Here is a 14,754-nt window from a genome sequence, read left to right on the forward strand (position 1 = left end):
TCTGTGAGAAGGTTATAGGTGTGAAGTTTGTTTTTAGAGAGCGATCAATCATTTATTGGTAGACAGTTTAGAGAATGTGCTTTGGTGATAGTGTGACTTTGTTTTGTAGGAGAGTGAGCAGTATTTTGTTGGCTTGTAGCAGGTGTGTAATTAGTGCTGGTATCAGCTGTATGAGGATAGCTGTTCTGTATCGTATTCTTCATCCAGCAAGCTAAGAAGGCATTTTGATGTGTCTGCTTTTGTAGGTGGATGAGAGGGTGTTTGAGAGTGATTTGGTGTGCTGTGTTATTTTTGTGGTGTAACCTTGCTGCACAGTAGACTTGGAGAAGCAAAGTTGTGAGGTGTGGCACTTTGCTTATATTGTTTGCGTGTGTTTAGGACGGAAGGTGTATGAGTTAGAGGTGGTGGTGCAGCATATGGGTCATGCAGTAAGGTTCTAAATTGTCCAATGGATGAGAGGTGGTTAGAAGATAATTACTGTGTTGCTGTATGTGTGTTAGGTGTGGCGGAAGAGAGAAAGCTTAGCATTGGAGTTTGTTCATTTGTGTAGCTTGAAAGGTGGGTGTATATTTGTATTTTGGATGGTAAGAATTATGAAGTGTTGCGCTTCTGCGACTTTGTTGCGCTGGTGTGAGTGATATGTTTTGTTTTTGAGGAGTAGTGAAAAGAGCTGCTGAAGTATTTATTTTATGAGATGGATTTGTTTGTATAGTATTGTTTGTGAGTGGAAGTTTTGATGTAAAGGGGATGGTGATGTGTTTGTGAGTAGAGTATATGTTGTAAGAAGGGATAAAGTAGCGTTAAGAGTGTTTGTCTTAGACGTGTTTACTGCAAGAGGTAATATGTGTGGTATAGTGGAGTGTAAGTGTTGTGTGCTTGTGTTATTGTAGTAGAAAGAAGAGGAGGGTGTTTGTTGGAGAAATGATGGAAGGCTGAGTATAGGGTTGTTAGTGACAAAAATTGGTCCATTAGGAGTAAGTAGAGCGGGGAGTGTGTTTTGATGGGATATAGGTAAGTATGGTGTGGAATTGGGTTGTGTTAGTGGTGAGTGGATTGGTTAGTGGTATAGGATAGAGTTGTGTACTGTTTGTAGGCGATGGTGGAAGTGTGTGGTAGCTGGGATAGAAGGGTGAACAGATGTGGTTTGTGTGGTTTTGGTTTAGTAGACTGTGCTGAGACATTGAATTGTGTATAGGGTTAGTTTGTAGTAAATTAGTGGAGTACATTTGGTGTGAACCTCTTAATCTGGTGGTGAATGTGGATTGGGTAGGGTGGGTGCTGCTGTATACAAAATTGGGCAGCATTTCTGGCCCTGGTCACGACCAGTCTTGACCAGGCTCAAACAGGCACTTGCCCTTGTCCTCTACGCCCTTAACCTTGACACCAAGGCTGAGATGCCCTAAGCCCTATCCTTATAAAGCCCTAGTAATCCGGTGACCCTTTCAGCCAATAGGAACCCTAGCCCTTACCGTAACCAATCACAACACTAGCCCGAAGCCCTAGCACCAATAGGAGACCAAGCCTTTGCAGCCAATCACAGCCCTAGTCCAAGCACCCAATCAGATATGAAACCCTAAACCCTACATCCAATCAAAAGCCCAGCCCCAGGATCCAGTCCAAAACCCTTAACCTATCCACCAATCAGATCATTAGTCCTAAGATCTACCTCAATACAATCACTGACCCAGAAGCCTATCACCACTCTCAAATACCCAACCAATGAGAACACCAACCCTAATCCAATAGAAACATTAGATGCAACCACAAATCAGTGCACACATGTAGCATCTAATAGCAGACTATATAAGGTTCCTGTGACCTCAAGCAATGTTTGCTACCCTGGGATTCGGAAGCTGCTCCTCAGTTCAGAATCTCCTAGGAGACAGACAGACTCAATCCACACTTTGGAGTCCTGCAGGCAATGGCCTGACAAACTTTGCCCTCTAACAATATTGTTTGTACAAAACTTTACTCACTCTCCTAGTGAAAAAACGAGTATACAATTCCTTAAAGAAGACAGCTTAACCAGCTAACAGCAGATTACTGCTATTTCAGAGCACCGTCTGCTCACTTTCTGATGTATAATATCTCTGTTGCTAAGGGGGAGATCTCGTTTCACTCACTTGCTATCACAAAATGGGAGCTGAGGTGGATTGCTTAACACACAGCTTTGAGCGCAGACAAGGGAGAAATTAGGAAGGAAAAACAGGTAGTTATGGGCAATGTGAAAAACACCGCCTCACCCACTCTCCTTTACTATTAAACAGCTCTGTCGTCAGTGATACAATGAATAATAATAATAATAATAATCCACATTTGTATAGCGCACAATCACCCGTAAGGGTCTCTAGGCACTGGGGGCCGTCGGGAAGATTAAGCAAGCTATTGCCCAGAGTCACATGGTGCTGGGCTAACCTGCCGCCGGTGCCGGGGATTGAACCCTGATCCCCAGATTCTAGCGTCAGTCGCCCTGGCCGCGGCGCCACACCTCTTCCCTCTGAATGAACAAGGGGCATGTTTGTTTTGTTGTATGAGTAAACATTCTGTAAAGAGCGGGAGGAGGCAGGATAAGTTTTTATAAAGGATTTATTTAAGTTTAAATCCAAGGACCCACTGGAGTACAGAGCCAAGCGTCTAATTCAGATCAGCTCCAACCGCTTCTCTGAATTAGAACTCTGCTCACAACACATTCTACATTACACAGCTCTACATGACATAGATAACACTCTAAAAATGACATATCAACACTCTAATATAAAAAGCGAAGAAGGATATTACCACATGTATCCTTTTCATGAAAAACAAATAAAACAGAAAAGAAATAAAACAAAGGAAAAGCCAAAACAAGTAAAAAGGAAAATTAATCCAAAACATAGTCATCAAATTTCTTGGGCAACTTAACACATCTCTTAAGAGAAACATGTGAATCTGGAACAGGAGAACTTGAAGCAGCTTCATCAACACAAACAGGTGAATCCACAGTATCATCAACAGAAGCAGATGACTCCAAAATAGGATCAGGAACAGCAACATCCGCAGAAGCAGGCAAATCCAAAATAGAACAAGATGATGAACTAGAACATGAACTACATGAGTCCTCAGGTAATGGACTCGAGTCATCAAACCAGAGACCATCCTCACCATCTTCCCTATTATCAAAAAGATATTCTTGGCCAGGTTTTAGAACAACCACAGAACTCTTACACCACCACCCTTTGTCCTTGAGCAAAACAGTGGAATCAGAAACTTGTTCGACCATGTAAGGCTTACTGAACTTGGACATACCCTTGGGTGTGCGTGAGGGATTAACGATCCTAACCCACTCACCAGCATTGATAACCTTGTTCTTACAATGATGAAACCCATCATGGTATGTCTTCCCACAGATCCGTGCAGAGGTGATGTTATCTCTAGCCTTAGAGATGGAAGACTCAAAACTCCCAGACAAACAGCTCTTGTTTGCCAATTGAGGTAAAAATAAAGACTTAGCTTGTCTGCCCCTCATAAGGTAAAAAGGAGAAACCCCAGTACAAGAATTAGGAGTGATATGATAACTCCAAACTTTATCTTTCAGAAAATCAAAAACGTCCAAATTGCTCTCCAACGCAGCTTGGATTCCCTCCTTAAAAATTCTGTTGGCCCTCTCCACCTAACCATTAGAACGTGGACTATAAAGAGGAGCTCTCTTAGCTGTCACACCAAACTTTTTAAGAAACAACCCCATCTTATTTGAAATGAATTGGACCCCATTATCAGATCTAATGGAAATGGGAGCCCCTTCAATTCTGAAAACGTTGTCCAGAAAACTAATGACAACATCAGTACTAGGATGCTCCACAAAAGAATAATGCAACCACTTTGAAAAGTCATCAACAAGAACAATCAAAAACCTAAACTCCCTGCCAAGACAATCATAAGGTCCCGAAAAATCAATCGAAAGCCTTTCCCAAGGCCCGGAAGGAGCCTCACAAACTGACAGGGGTTCAGAAGACACCTTCCAATGCTTGTCAGACCTAACGCACACCGCACAGTTGTTAATACATTTCTCAACAAAGGCATCTAACCCGGGCCACCAATAATGACACTTAAGTATCTTCTTTGTTCCAGAGACACCAGGATGTCTCTGGAACAAAGAAGATACTTAAGTGTCATTATTGGTGGCCCGGGTTAGATGCCTTTGTTGAGAAATCCGCAGCAAAATTCTTACCACCAGGAATGTGCTGAATCTCAAAGTTAAACTCCTGCAATCTTGCAATCAACCGAACCAACCTGGAGGAAGCGCTACCACTCTTCACACCATCCATCATATAGACTAATGGTTTATGGTCCGTCACCAAAACAAAAGGCCTACCCCACAAAAAATTCTTCAATTTCTCCTCAGCCCACACACAGGCCAAGGCCTCCTTCTCAATTGTGCTATAATGAACCTCAGCACCTCTGACAGCTCTTGAGATAAAAGAAATAACTCTTTCCTTGCCATTAACCATCTGCGTGAACACAGCACCCAGACCAACCGTGCTGGCATCAACCGTTACAAAAGACTTCCCCTCTGGATCAAAAGTTTTAAAGCCCGGGGCATTAGCAATAAGTTTGATGACACCCTGAAAAGCAGAATCATGAACATCAGTCCAAATAAATCTAGCAGCCTTTTTAAGTAACTGTCTGAGAGGTTCAACAACCAAGGCATAACCTTTAACAAATTTAGCGTAATATTCTCCCAACCCAAGAAAGGAGCATAAAGCATCCTTGTCCTGAGGTTTGCTGGCATTTTCAAGGTTACTGATGATGTCTTTTTTTTGGAAAAATCCCTTCCTGAGTGATTTTATGACCCAAATAGTCAATTTCCTTAACAAGAAATTTACATTTCTCCTTACTTACTGTCATACCTTTGCTGCTAAGGATCTTTAAGACATTTTCCAAAGTGACATTGTGTTCATCAATAGACTTGGCAAAAATTAAAATGTCGTCTTGAAAAGACTGGACACCTTTAACACCACAAAACAAATTTTTAATTAATTTCTGGAAAACGCTGGCAGCCGAAGCCAGGCCAAAAGGCATTCTCAAGAATCTAAATAATCCAAACGGAGTAATAAACGCCGTCAGATCTTTAGAATCCTGATCAAGAGTGACTTGATGGTACGCTGCCTTTAAATCTATAATTGAAAAAAATTTCGCCCCATTGACAGCAGCCAACATTTCCTGTATCCTAGGTAAAGGATAAGTTTCTACAACTATGTTCTTATTGAGAGATCGAAGATCTACACACAGCCTAATTTCTTGATTTTTTTTAAGAGCAATTACGATAGCCGAAACCCATTCCGAGCTATCAGTAGGTTCTATGATACCTTGAGAACAGAGACTATCTAAATGCGACTTAAGTTTGTCTCTCACACCCAAGGGTACCATACGAACTTTATGTTGTACAGGTAAAGCTCCTTTTTTAAGTTTGATCCTGTGTGAAAAACCTTTGACTTTACCCACAACATTCTCAAAGACATTTTTGTACCTATTGAGAATAGGAGAAATAGGATAATCAAAAGAAACACTGTTAATAGGCATTTCTCTCAATTGAATAGGATGATCAGATCCAGGACATAAATTAATGCCAAGTTTGCCAAGATCATACCAGCCAACAATATTCTTGCCATCAATAGCGACATAAATTTTGGTAAAAATAACGCGAGACTCAAATTTTAACGAGTCTTCAAAGAAGCCTAACATTTTGATCTTAAAATTACCAAACGCTTTAGGATTGATATCAGATTTGGCAAGTGTGACACCTTTCCATTTTTCATGAAAGAAAACATCTGATAAAATGGTCACAGGCGAACCTGAGTCAGCCATAGCTTCAAAGGCAACTTCCCCAACATGAACTATCCCTAAAGGAACCTTAAAGGGAAGAGAAATACTATTTATGTGACTATCAAATGAATCATCATAAATAGTAATGACTAAATTCTCCAAATCATCATGAATACAAGAAATACTGGTAACAGCGGAGTCAGATCTACCACCCTTCCTTTGAATCCTACAAGAAGATGCAAGGTGGCCAATCTTACCACATTTGGTACATTTTTTCTTAAGAGCAGGACAATCCGGAGAATTCGCCAAATGTGCCTTTGAGCCACATCTAAAACAACTTAAAATTTTACTAGCCTGAAAATTACCCTTACTGCGCATTTGAATAGCACAAACAGATGTGTCATTAGAACTCTTGTTTTCATTGGCAGCAATGACCCTAGAAGACTCAATAGATCTCTCAATCCCCTTGGCCAAATCAATTACTTCTGCCAAAGTGGGATTGCGACAAGCTAAGAGTCGTTCCTGAACCTTTTTAGCTGCACAATTAAAAACAAATTGATCCCTTAAAGCAGTATCAACATAGGCACCAAATTCACCGTTTGCAGCTAATACCCTCAGAGCTGCTATATAATCCTCAACGGATTCATCTGTGAATTGTTTCCTCTTATGAAAAGAATGTCTTTCAATCATAACATTAGGTTCATCTTCGAATTGTTTTTCAAGTCTAGCGACAGCTTCAACGAAAACATTCCATCCTTCACCTCCATCAGCTGGTGGCGCAATAGGTACAAGGTTCTTGAAAATATCAATGGCAGCAGTGCCTAAATAACTGAAAAGAATGTATTTTTTTCTTTCAGCAGAAAATTTAGTTCCATCAATAGCAACTATATAATTTTCAAAAGTGTCAAACCATTTTTTCCATCTCAGTTTCGGTTTCCCAGGTATTTGTAAAAATATAGATGGTTGGTTGCATATTTGAGATGAAGCCATTTCAACCACTAATATAAACAACCAGTGAAACTGAAAATTTTATGAATGTGCAGGAGACAGTAGCGATAGAATGGCAAAAAGTATAACTCAAAACGAGTGAAGTGCACTACACTGCCATAAATATCAAATCGCACTTATCAAAATAAGTAAAGTGTGCACATCACTGAAGAAATCGCACTTATCAAAATAAGTAAAGTGTGCACATCACTGAAGTAAATAGCAAAATGCACTTTTCAAAGTAAATAAAGTGTGCACATCATTGAGAAAAGAAACAAAGTGTACATACTCAAATTGAAAAAATAGTGCACATCACTGAAGTAACAATAGTGTGCACATCACTGAAATATTTAAAGTGTGCACATCACTGAAGTGTAATGAAGAAGGAACCAGGAACCAGCTTACCACACCTTCACCAAAACTTTAAAGTAAAAGTGAGCGAATCACTGAATTAGCAAGAAATTCTCTTTGAAATTGACAGCAAACCGCCAGTTGAACTTGATCGACGTCGGAAACAATCATCTGTTAAGACTGTATGACAAGTGCTGACACCGCTAGCACTGAACAGATGATCGTGGAAATTAAGCTTTAAAATGGCTTTCGAGTTGCGTGTAACTTTGCGTTCCAAACGCATTTCAGCAAGAAATGAAGTAAATTCAAGATGGCGGTGACGTTGCGTGCTCTAAGCGCTGCGTGTCAAGATAATAATGCGTTCCAGCAGACCGTTGAGTATCACGTACGTCATCAGTCTTGAAAGGTACAGGAGCGTGAGCAGACCAACCGATTCATGTGCGCTTAATCAAAATTGACTGCGAGTCCTCAATTCGCCCCAAATCATCAGTACCTTGAGAATTTAAGAAAGCACTCTGTTGACAGTCTCACAAACCGCTTTCCTGCTTCAGAAGAGGATCGCAACGTAGGTTCGTTTCTTTAAAATGGTTTCAATTAAAATTTAAAAAAATTGTTTGACATCACAGTGGGTCCATTTATTTTAAAATTGACCTCGTCGCCATTGTAAAGAGCGGGAGGAGGCAGGATAAGTTTTATAAAGGATTTATTTAAGTTTAAATCCAAGGACCCACTGGAGTACAGAGCCAAGCGTCTAATTCAGATCAGCTCCAACCGCTTCTCTGAATTAGAACTCTGCTCGCAACACATTCTACATTACACAGCTCTACATGACATAGATAACACTCTAAAAATGACATATCAACACTCTAATATAAAAAGCGAAGAAGGATATTACCACACATTCCTGTGTAATTTGACACCATAAATCATGGCCACACCTACTCTCCTGTATCATTAAACATTTTTATGTGCTTCATTGCCATGGACAAAGACAATGCTTGATCTGTTGTGTGATTAAACTTGTCTGTGGCCTGTCATACCAAGACCCGTGGCTGCACCGACTCTCTTCTACCATGAAACATCTGTATGGCTTATAGTGGTGCACAGACATAATATCGACTCCAAAATATCGTTTGGACAGAATATCGAGTTTTAAATATCGTTTGGAGAAAATATCGACAGGACAGAATATCGACAGCCAAAATATCGTTTTTAAGGTAAGTGAAGTAATATCGACTGTAAATAATATAGAAAGTGAAAATATCCAAGTATATAATCTAGATAGTAAAAAATATCGTTTTTTAAATTATATGTAATTATTTATAGTGTTTTTATGTTATAATATGTGTGAAAAGTGTCATTTTATGTTATAATTATTTTTAATTAATGATTTTTTTTAAATTATTGTGTAATTTTATTCTGTAGCGGGTTGTGGGTTTATAGGGGAATAGGGTGGGAAGTAATTTAAATATAATTATTTAAATATGTAAATTTATTAATTGGTAGTAATAATTAATTAATTGGTAATTAAATAATATATGTTAATTATTTAAAATTTAATTGGTAATTAATTTAATTTAATTTATTAATTGCTAATTATGTAAATTAAAATAATGTATTTCCTGTAGCGGGTTGTGGGTTTATAGGGGAATAGGGTGGGAAGTAATTTAATTATTATTTATTAAATATGTAAATGTATTAATTGGTAGTAATATTTAATTAATTGGTAATTAAATAATATTTGTTAATTATTTAAAATTTAATTGGTAATTAATTTAATTTAATTTATTAATTGCTAATTATGTAAATTAAAATAATGTATTTCCTGTAGCGGGTTGTGGGTTTATAGGGGAATAGGGTGGGAAGTAATTTAATTATTATTTATTAAATATGTAAATGTATTAATTGGTAGTAATATTTAATTAATTGGTAATAAAATAATATTTGTTATTTATTTAAAATGTAATTGGTAATTAATTTAATATAATTGATTAATTGCTAATTATGTTTAATTAAAGGGGTATTTTTAGGGTTCAGGGTCAGTTTTTAGTTTTTGGGTAAAGGGGTATTTTTAGGGTTCAGGGTCAGTTTTTAGTTTTTGGGTAAAGGGGTATTTTTAGGGTTCAGGGTCAGTTTTTAGTTTTTGGGTAAAGGGGTATTTTTAAAGTTCAGGGTCAGTTTTTAGTTTTTGGGTAAAGGGGTATTTTTAGGGTTCAGGGTCAGTTTTTAGTTTTTGGGTAAAGGGGTATTTTTAGGGTTCAGGGTCAGTTTTTAGTTTTTGGGTAAAGGGGTATTTTTAGGGTTCAGGGTCAGTTTTGGGTTTTTGGGTAAAGGGGTATTTTTAAGGTTCAGGGTCAGTTTTTAGTTTTTGGGTAAAGGGGTATTTTTAGGGTTCAGGGTCAGTTTTGGGTTTTTGGGTAAAGGGTTTTTTTAGGGTTCAGGGTCAGTTTTGGGTTTTTGGGGTACAGGGGTACAGTGTAAAAATAAAGTAAAATTAAATTTACATTAATTTAATTTAATGAAATGAAATTAAATTAAATTATATTTAAATAATTTTAAATAATTTAAATTAAAACAATTATTATATACTTACCAATACTTATGTTGTAATGGTAGTGCGTTGTAAAAGTTGCGTTGTAACGTCATATATCCACTGTTGCACTCTTTGCAGTGGGAATAGTAATTTTTACTCTTTTGTATTTGTACGTTGATAATATTGGCTATTATTTAATTAAATTTTGTTACTATATATATATATGTTTTAAGAAATATGATTAAAAAAATATTATTTTTTTACTTTCATTAATTATTTAATTATTAAAAGTTATTTTAAGTATTGTTAATTATATTTTAGTAATTAATTTTTTATATTAATGTAATTAAACATTGTTTTTATTAAAGTCGATATTTTTTACAACTATATTTTTGTAAACGATATTTTGTACTCGATATTTTTGTACTTACCTGTTTGTACATACAAACTCGATATTTTGGTTGTAGATATTTTTTCCTCGATATTTTGGGTAGTCGATATTTTGGTAGTCGATATTATTTCACTGATCCGCTTATAGTACCATGGCCCTGTGCTCCGCCTCCTCTCTTTAACTATTAAACCACTCGGTGACCTTCGATAGCTGCTGTCCTGTCATTAAACCCCTCTCTGGCTGCGCTACCATGAACCCAGGACACACCTGCTGTCTTACCAGATCAGATTTCTCTGTGGTCTTTGATACAGTGGAGATTGGCAGCTCCTGCCCTCCAGTACTTTTACACCTCTTGTGGCCTTCAATATAAAGGACCACTACCATGCCTGCTCTCTTGTACAAATAAACCCCTTCGTAGCCTTCAATACCGTGGACCACAGACGCGCCTCTTTTGTACTATTACTCCTATCACGGGGGCGTTCCACCATGTTCCATGCCACATCTGATCTTTTGATTTATTACATTTCTCTGTGGCCTTTCATGCCATGAACCATGGCCATGGCTGTTCTTTTGTACTATTAAACCTCTCTGTAACCTTCAATACTGTGGGCTAAAGACACCCCTACTGTTTGATAGGACCAGGCATCTCTGTGGGCTTCAATACAGTGGAACAGGGCCACGCCTACTCCCTTGGACCTCATCTGTCCTTCAGAACCAGGGACCACACCCATTCCTGCAGGACATGAGAGACTATAATACCTTTTAAATACTGGCAATATTTTGCCCTTCTCAAAGACAGAAGGAAGGATTTTGAGATCAGACGTCTACCAGGATGTCACAGTTGACCCCCGGGACCCCAGAGAACAGTGTGACTTGAACAGCAACAACAGCAAGAAGTAGACAACCGATAATCAACAAACACTGAGTCAAAGGCACAAGCAAAAGGGAACAGACTGCACAGCCAGGGGAAAGGGAAGGAAAAACACAGGACAGGAGCAGGGACGTAAGGCTGTGTGAGGAGCCAAGACAGCTATGAGATGCTGTCAGGCACTGAGCCATGTTTGCGACCATGGAGTTGGATGCACAGGGAGATGGCATGACCATGGAGATGGATGCACGGGTAGAGAGCTTGACCATGGAGACAGATGCATGTGAGAGGGCGTAACCATGGAGTTGGATGCAAGGGAAGAGGTCGTGACCATGTATTTGGATGCACGAGGAGAGGTCGTGACCATGGAGTTGGATGCACGGGGAGAGAGCTTGACCATGGAGACGGATGTATGTGAGAGAGGGCGTAACCATGGAGTTGGATGCAAGGGGAAAGGGCATAGTCATGGAGTGGGGTGCAAGGGATGAGGTCGTGACCATGTACTTGGATGCACGAGGAGAAGGCATGACCATGGAGTTGGATGCATGTGGGAGAGGGTGTGACCATGGAGTAGGGTGTATGGGGAAGAGAGGGCAAGACCATAGAGTTGCATGCACGGAAAGAAGAGTTGACCATGTATTTGGATGCACAGGGAGAGGGAGTGACCATGGAGTTGGGTGTCAGGGACAGGCGGCATGAACACGGAGTTGGATGAATAGGGAGAGGGCGTGACCATGAAGTAGGATGCTTATGGGGGAGGGCGTGACCATGGAATAGGATGCATGGGGAGAGGAGGGTGTGACCATGAAACAGGATGCATGAAGGAGGGTGTGAACCAGAAGACCTGGGAAACGCCGTGAACCTTCCTTAAATATTGGCTGAGTTGACATTCAACCCTTAGCTGAACCTGAGTGATTGGAATCATCAGCATCATCATAGATCTTCTGACATTTTCCCAACTGGAGTCCAGACCCTGGAGTGTTGCGTGGCCCAGCACATCAAAAATACCCTTACTACCTTAAAATGAGAGCGACTGCCAGATTTATTGTACCCCACACTCCTATCTGAAGCACCACCACACCTGGTCTACCCAGGCCCCCGTCGGTACTGATGTGCACCGCCACCGAACCCCACCTTGGACACCAGATGTGTCAGGTCCTGCAGCGCTGAACCAGGGTGTTCCCTGAGAGGTTCTTGGGGATTCGATGGCTGACATCCGTCCAATGCAGCCAGAGCCGCACGTGCCTTCGCCTTCTTTCTGGTGAAGGCCATCCCTTGGTATGTCTGCCCATGAACTTCAACCTCAGCCAGATAGATCTGTCTGTGGCCACCACCACCTACAGAGAAGGCCCTATATGTCGGATCACGCATCATTTTGATGAGTTCTCTCACTGGGTTCTTGCCGCTTTTGGTTAGGACTGGTTCATCCTGTTTCGGACTCGCTGTGTTATCGGGGGGAGTTGAGGCAGCTTGGTTGGCAGATGAGCACATCCAGGATTCCTTCTGGCCTGACACCAGTCCCTCAGCTTGTAACACTTTTATGGCTAGATGGTTTTTGGCAGCATATTTAGAATGCCCTGAAGCCTTAAAAGTATTTCCATCAACATTGGTAGCCATTGTGAACAGGGGTGCCTGCAATGTCCCAGTCTGGGAGACCTCAATGTAGTGGAGGTCAGGCCTCAAGAGGCTGAGCCTCATAAGTGCAGTCATTCCCAGAAATGGGTCAGATCTGTAAGGTCCACGCTTACATTTACTGGTCAACGTGTCATGTTTAGCCATTTTAATGGAACGATTCATTGAGCCAAAGTTGCTGGCAGAGCTAGGAGTGATCTGCATTCTGTATGAAATGTTTGCATGTTTTCTTTTGGATTTCATGCGTCGCTTGAAGGAGAACCCAGCAGTTCCAAGAACCTTGTGAACCAGACCAAATGCCACAAGCCTCAGGGCATGCTGGGCGCTGCGAGTGATGGCTTCCCTTTGTCCCGTCTCAAGATGGCTGACAGCATCCGTCGGCTCATCCTCACAGGGATCATGCAGGCCTGGCCCACCTGGCAAAAGAAACCCCGAAGCCAGACATTCGAGAACCCTTCTGAAAGCCTCGGCAGCCCCCATTGGCCTGCTGACGGTTGCGATTACCCGCTGGCACAGAATCTCCAGAGGCCAGCTACTGAGGGGCGCCCAAGAAGGAAGCGGACAGCACAGGCTCCTGAGAACACGAATGACTATAACACATGACTTCAGTCCAAGGGCTTGAGCATGAAACCACTGGGTGCGCCTGATGGACCTCAAGGCAGCCAGGCATGTCTGTCTGTCCAGGACATCAAGGTTGTTGCTGGCTACTGTTTCACTATTAGTCATTTGGGCCTTTCCGTCTGGTGCTGAGACAGATGCGAGTCTGACCGTCAGCTTCAGGAGAGGATCCAGACCCCGCTGTATCAAAACAGCGCCTTCCGGTATGCTCTCGCTTACGTTATACCTCTCCGTGATTGCAGAAAGCTCTAGAGACAGATGTTCTGCCACCCTCTTGAGAAGAGTGACTGTAGGTGCATCCCGGCACAAAAGAACCATCTCCAGGTCCACATCTCTTTTCAGCAGAAGGCCCTTACCTATCAGACCCACACCGATCACTCCTTGGAGAGCTCGGAACTCATTCCCTAGCTCCTCGGCTGCTGCTTCTTCCTTGTTTTTCTGTCTGTCTTTTGTGACACCTGGTTGGTCTTGTACCTCATCTTCCTCTCCGTCAGCATCATAACTCTCATCCTCCAGCTCCGCCTCGCTCTCTGTACTGCTAAACCCTTCCATGGCCTCTTCCGGGTTGTCCTCTTGACCGGTCCTCTGCTCTAATGAAGCTCTCTGGGATTTCTCCTGCTCTTCCATGCTGTCAGACAAGGATTTCAGAGCCTGCTCTGTGTGGGCAATGATAGTCCTAACTGCTTCCATCTCTTCCTGGGTGGGGTAGAAGGCTGAATGCCTGGCCATAACATGGCGGCTGTCTTTCAAGAATAGGAACTGTGGACGCATGACTGTTACCAATGCCAACAGACTCTCGCCTGCCTTCTGAGGGATGCTTTGGCACTACAGAGTCATCTTGACTCCCCTTCATGCTATGGTGATGCCTGAGATAGGAGCATAGCCCTCGCAGGGGTGTGAACCACTAAGCTCCTCAACGTACAATATGCATTGAGTGGCCATGTTACCCAGCAACAGAGGTCAACTCTGAGATATGAAGTTAGAACTTCCAAACCAATGGCCTTGTCTCTGTGACATCATCACTTCTCATGGAATGAGTCTCTGGTAACTGTGAGAGGACATCATCCCTGTGCTATGGAAGAGAAATCTGAGAAACTGAGCCCATTCGCCTACAAAGTCAAACTAAGATGGGGGGTTCACGGCTTCAGAGGTCACAGTTTAGCCCAGGGCACCACGAGAATCCAAATCATCAATCAGTTCTTCTTTACTGGATGAAGGGGAGTGCCAACCATTCTTGTGACATCTCTAAGACACTCAAAGTAAGTAACTGGCCTCAGAGCCAGGTCTAGGGCAATGCAAGATGTTACAAAAGAAGAGAATTTGTTTATGACCAGATATAAATTCTACGCCCAACACCAGAAGGTAGAAGAGAGTATAGATGAATTTGTACCTAGCTTGCCTGAGTGGTCCACCAAGTGTTCCTTTGGGATGATGACTGATGAACGTATTAGATCTCAACTTATTGTTCAATGTTACAATAAAAAGATTCAGGAGAGGTTGTGGGCAGCAAAGAATCCTACTTTGAAGAATGCTATAGGGATCGCCATGGTTTTAGAGAAATCAGATTTGTGC

At 41.3% G+C, this 14,754-nt stretch overlaps 1 protein-coding gene across 1 annotated transcript; it reads right to left on the reverse strand.

Annotated features, from left to right (window-relative positions):
• Positions 1–4,151: 4,151 nt before the first annotated feature.
• Positions 4,152–13,953, reverse strand: LOC144798192 (interleukin enhancer-binding factor 3-like). Its single transcript, XM_078668940.1, has 6 exons — positions 13,705–13,953; positions 12,067–13,620; positions 5,627–5,889; positions 5,346–5,506; positions 4,879–4,985; positions 4,152–4,601 (listed from the first exon to the last, which is right to left on the reverse strand). Exons 1-6 carry the CDS (start codon positions 13,951–13,953, stop codon positions 4,152–4,154), a joined length of 2,784 nt encoding a protein of 927 aa, XP_078525066.1.
• Positions 13,954–14,754: the final 801 nt, after the last annotated feature.

This window comes from Lissotriton helveticus, chromosome 12, assembly GCF_964261635.1.
Source record: "Lissotriton helveticus chromosome 12, aLisHel1.1, whole genome shotgun sequence".
Lineage (NCBI taxonomy): Eukaryota > Metazoa > Chordata > Amphibia > Caudata > Salamandridae > Lissotriton > Lissotriton helveticus.

What these genes read in the sequence shown, in the direction of transcription:
- LOC144798192 (XM_078668940.1), bottom strand. Translation starts at nt 13,953, where the DNA reads ATGCGTCCACAGTTCCTATTCTTGAAAGACAGCCGCCATGTTATGGCC. An exon ending in TGACACATCTGGTGTCCAAG is followed by an intron (nt 5,890 to 12,066) that starts GTGGGGTTCGGT and finishes CTTCCCTTTAAG; the next exon opens with GTTCCTTTAGGGATAGTTCA. An exon ending in TTAGCAGCAAAGGTATGACA is followed by an intron (nt 4,602 to 4,878) that starts GTAAGTAAGGAG and finishes TCTGCTTTTCAG; the next exon opens with GGTGTCATCAAACTTATTGC.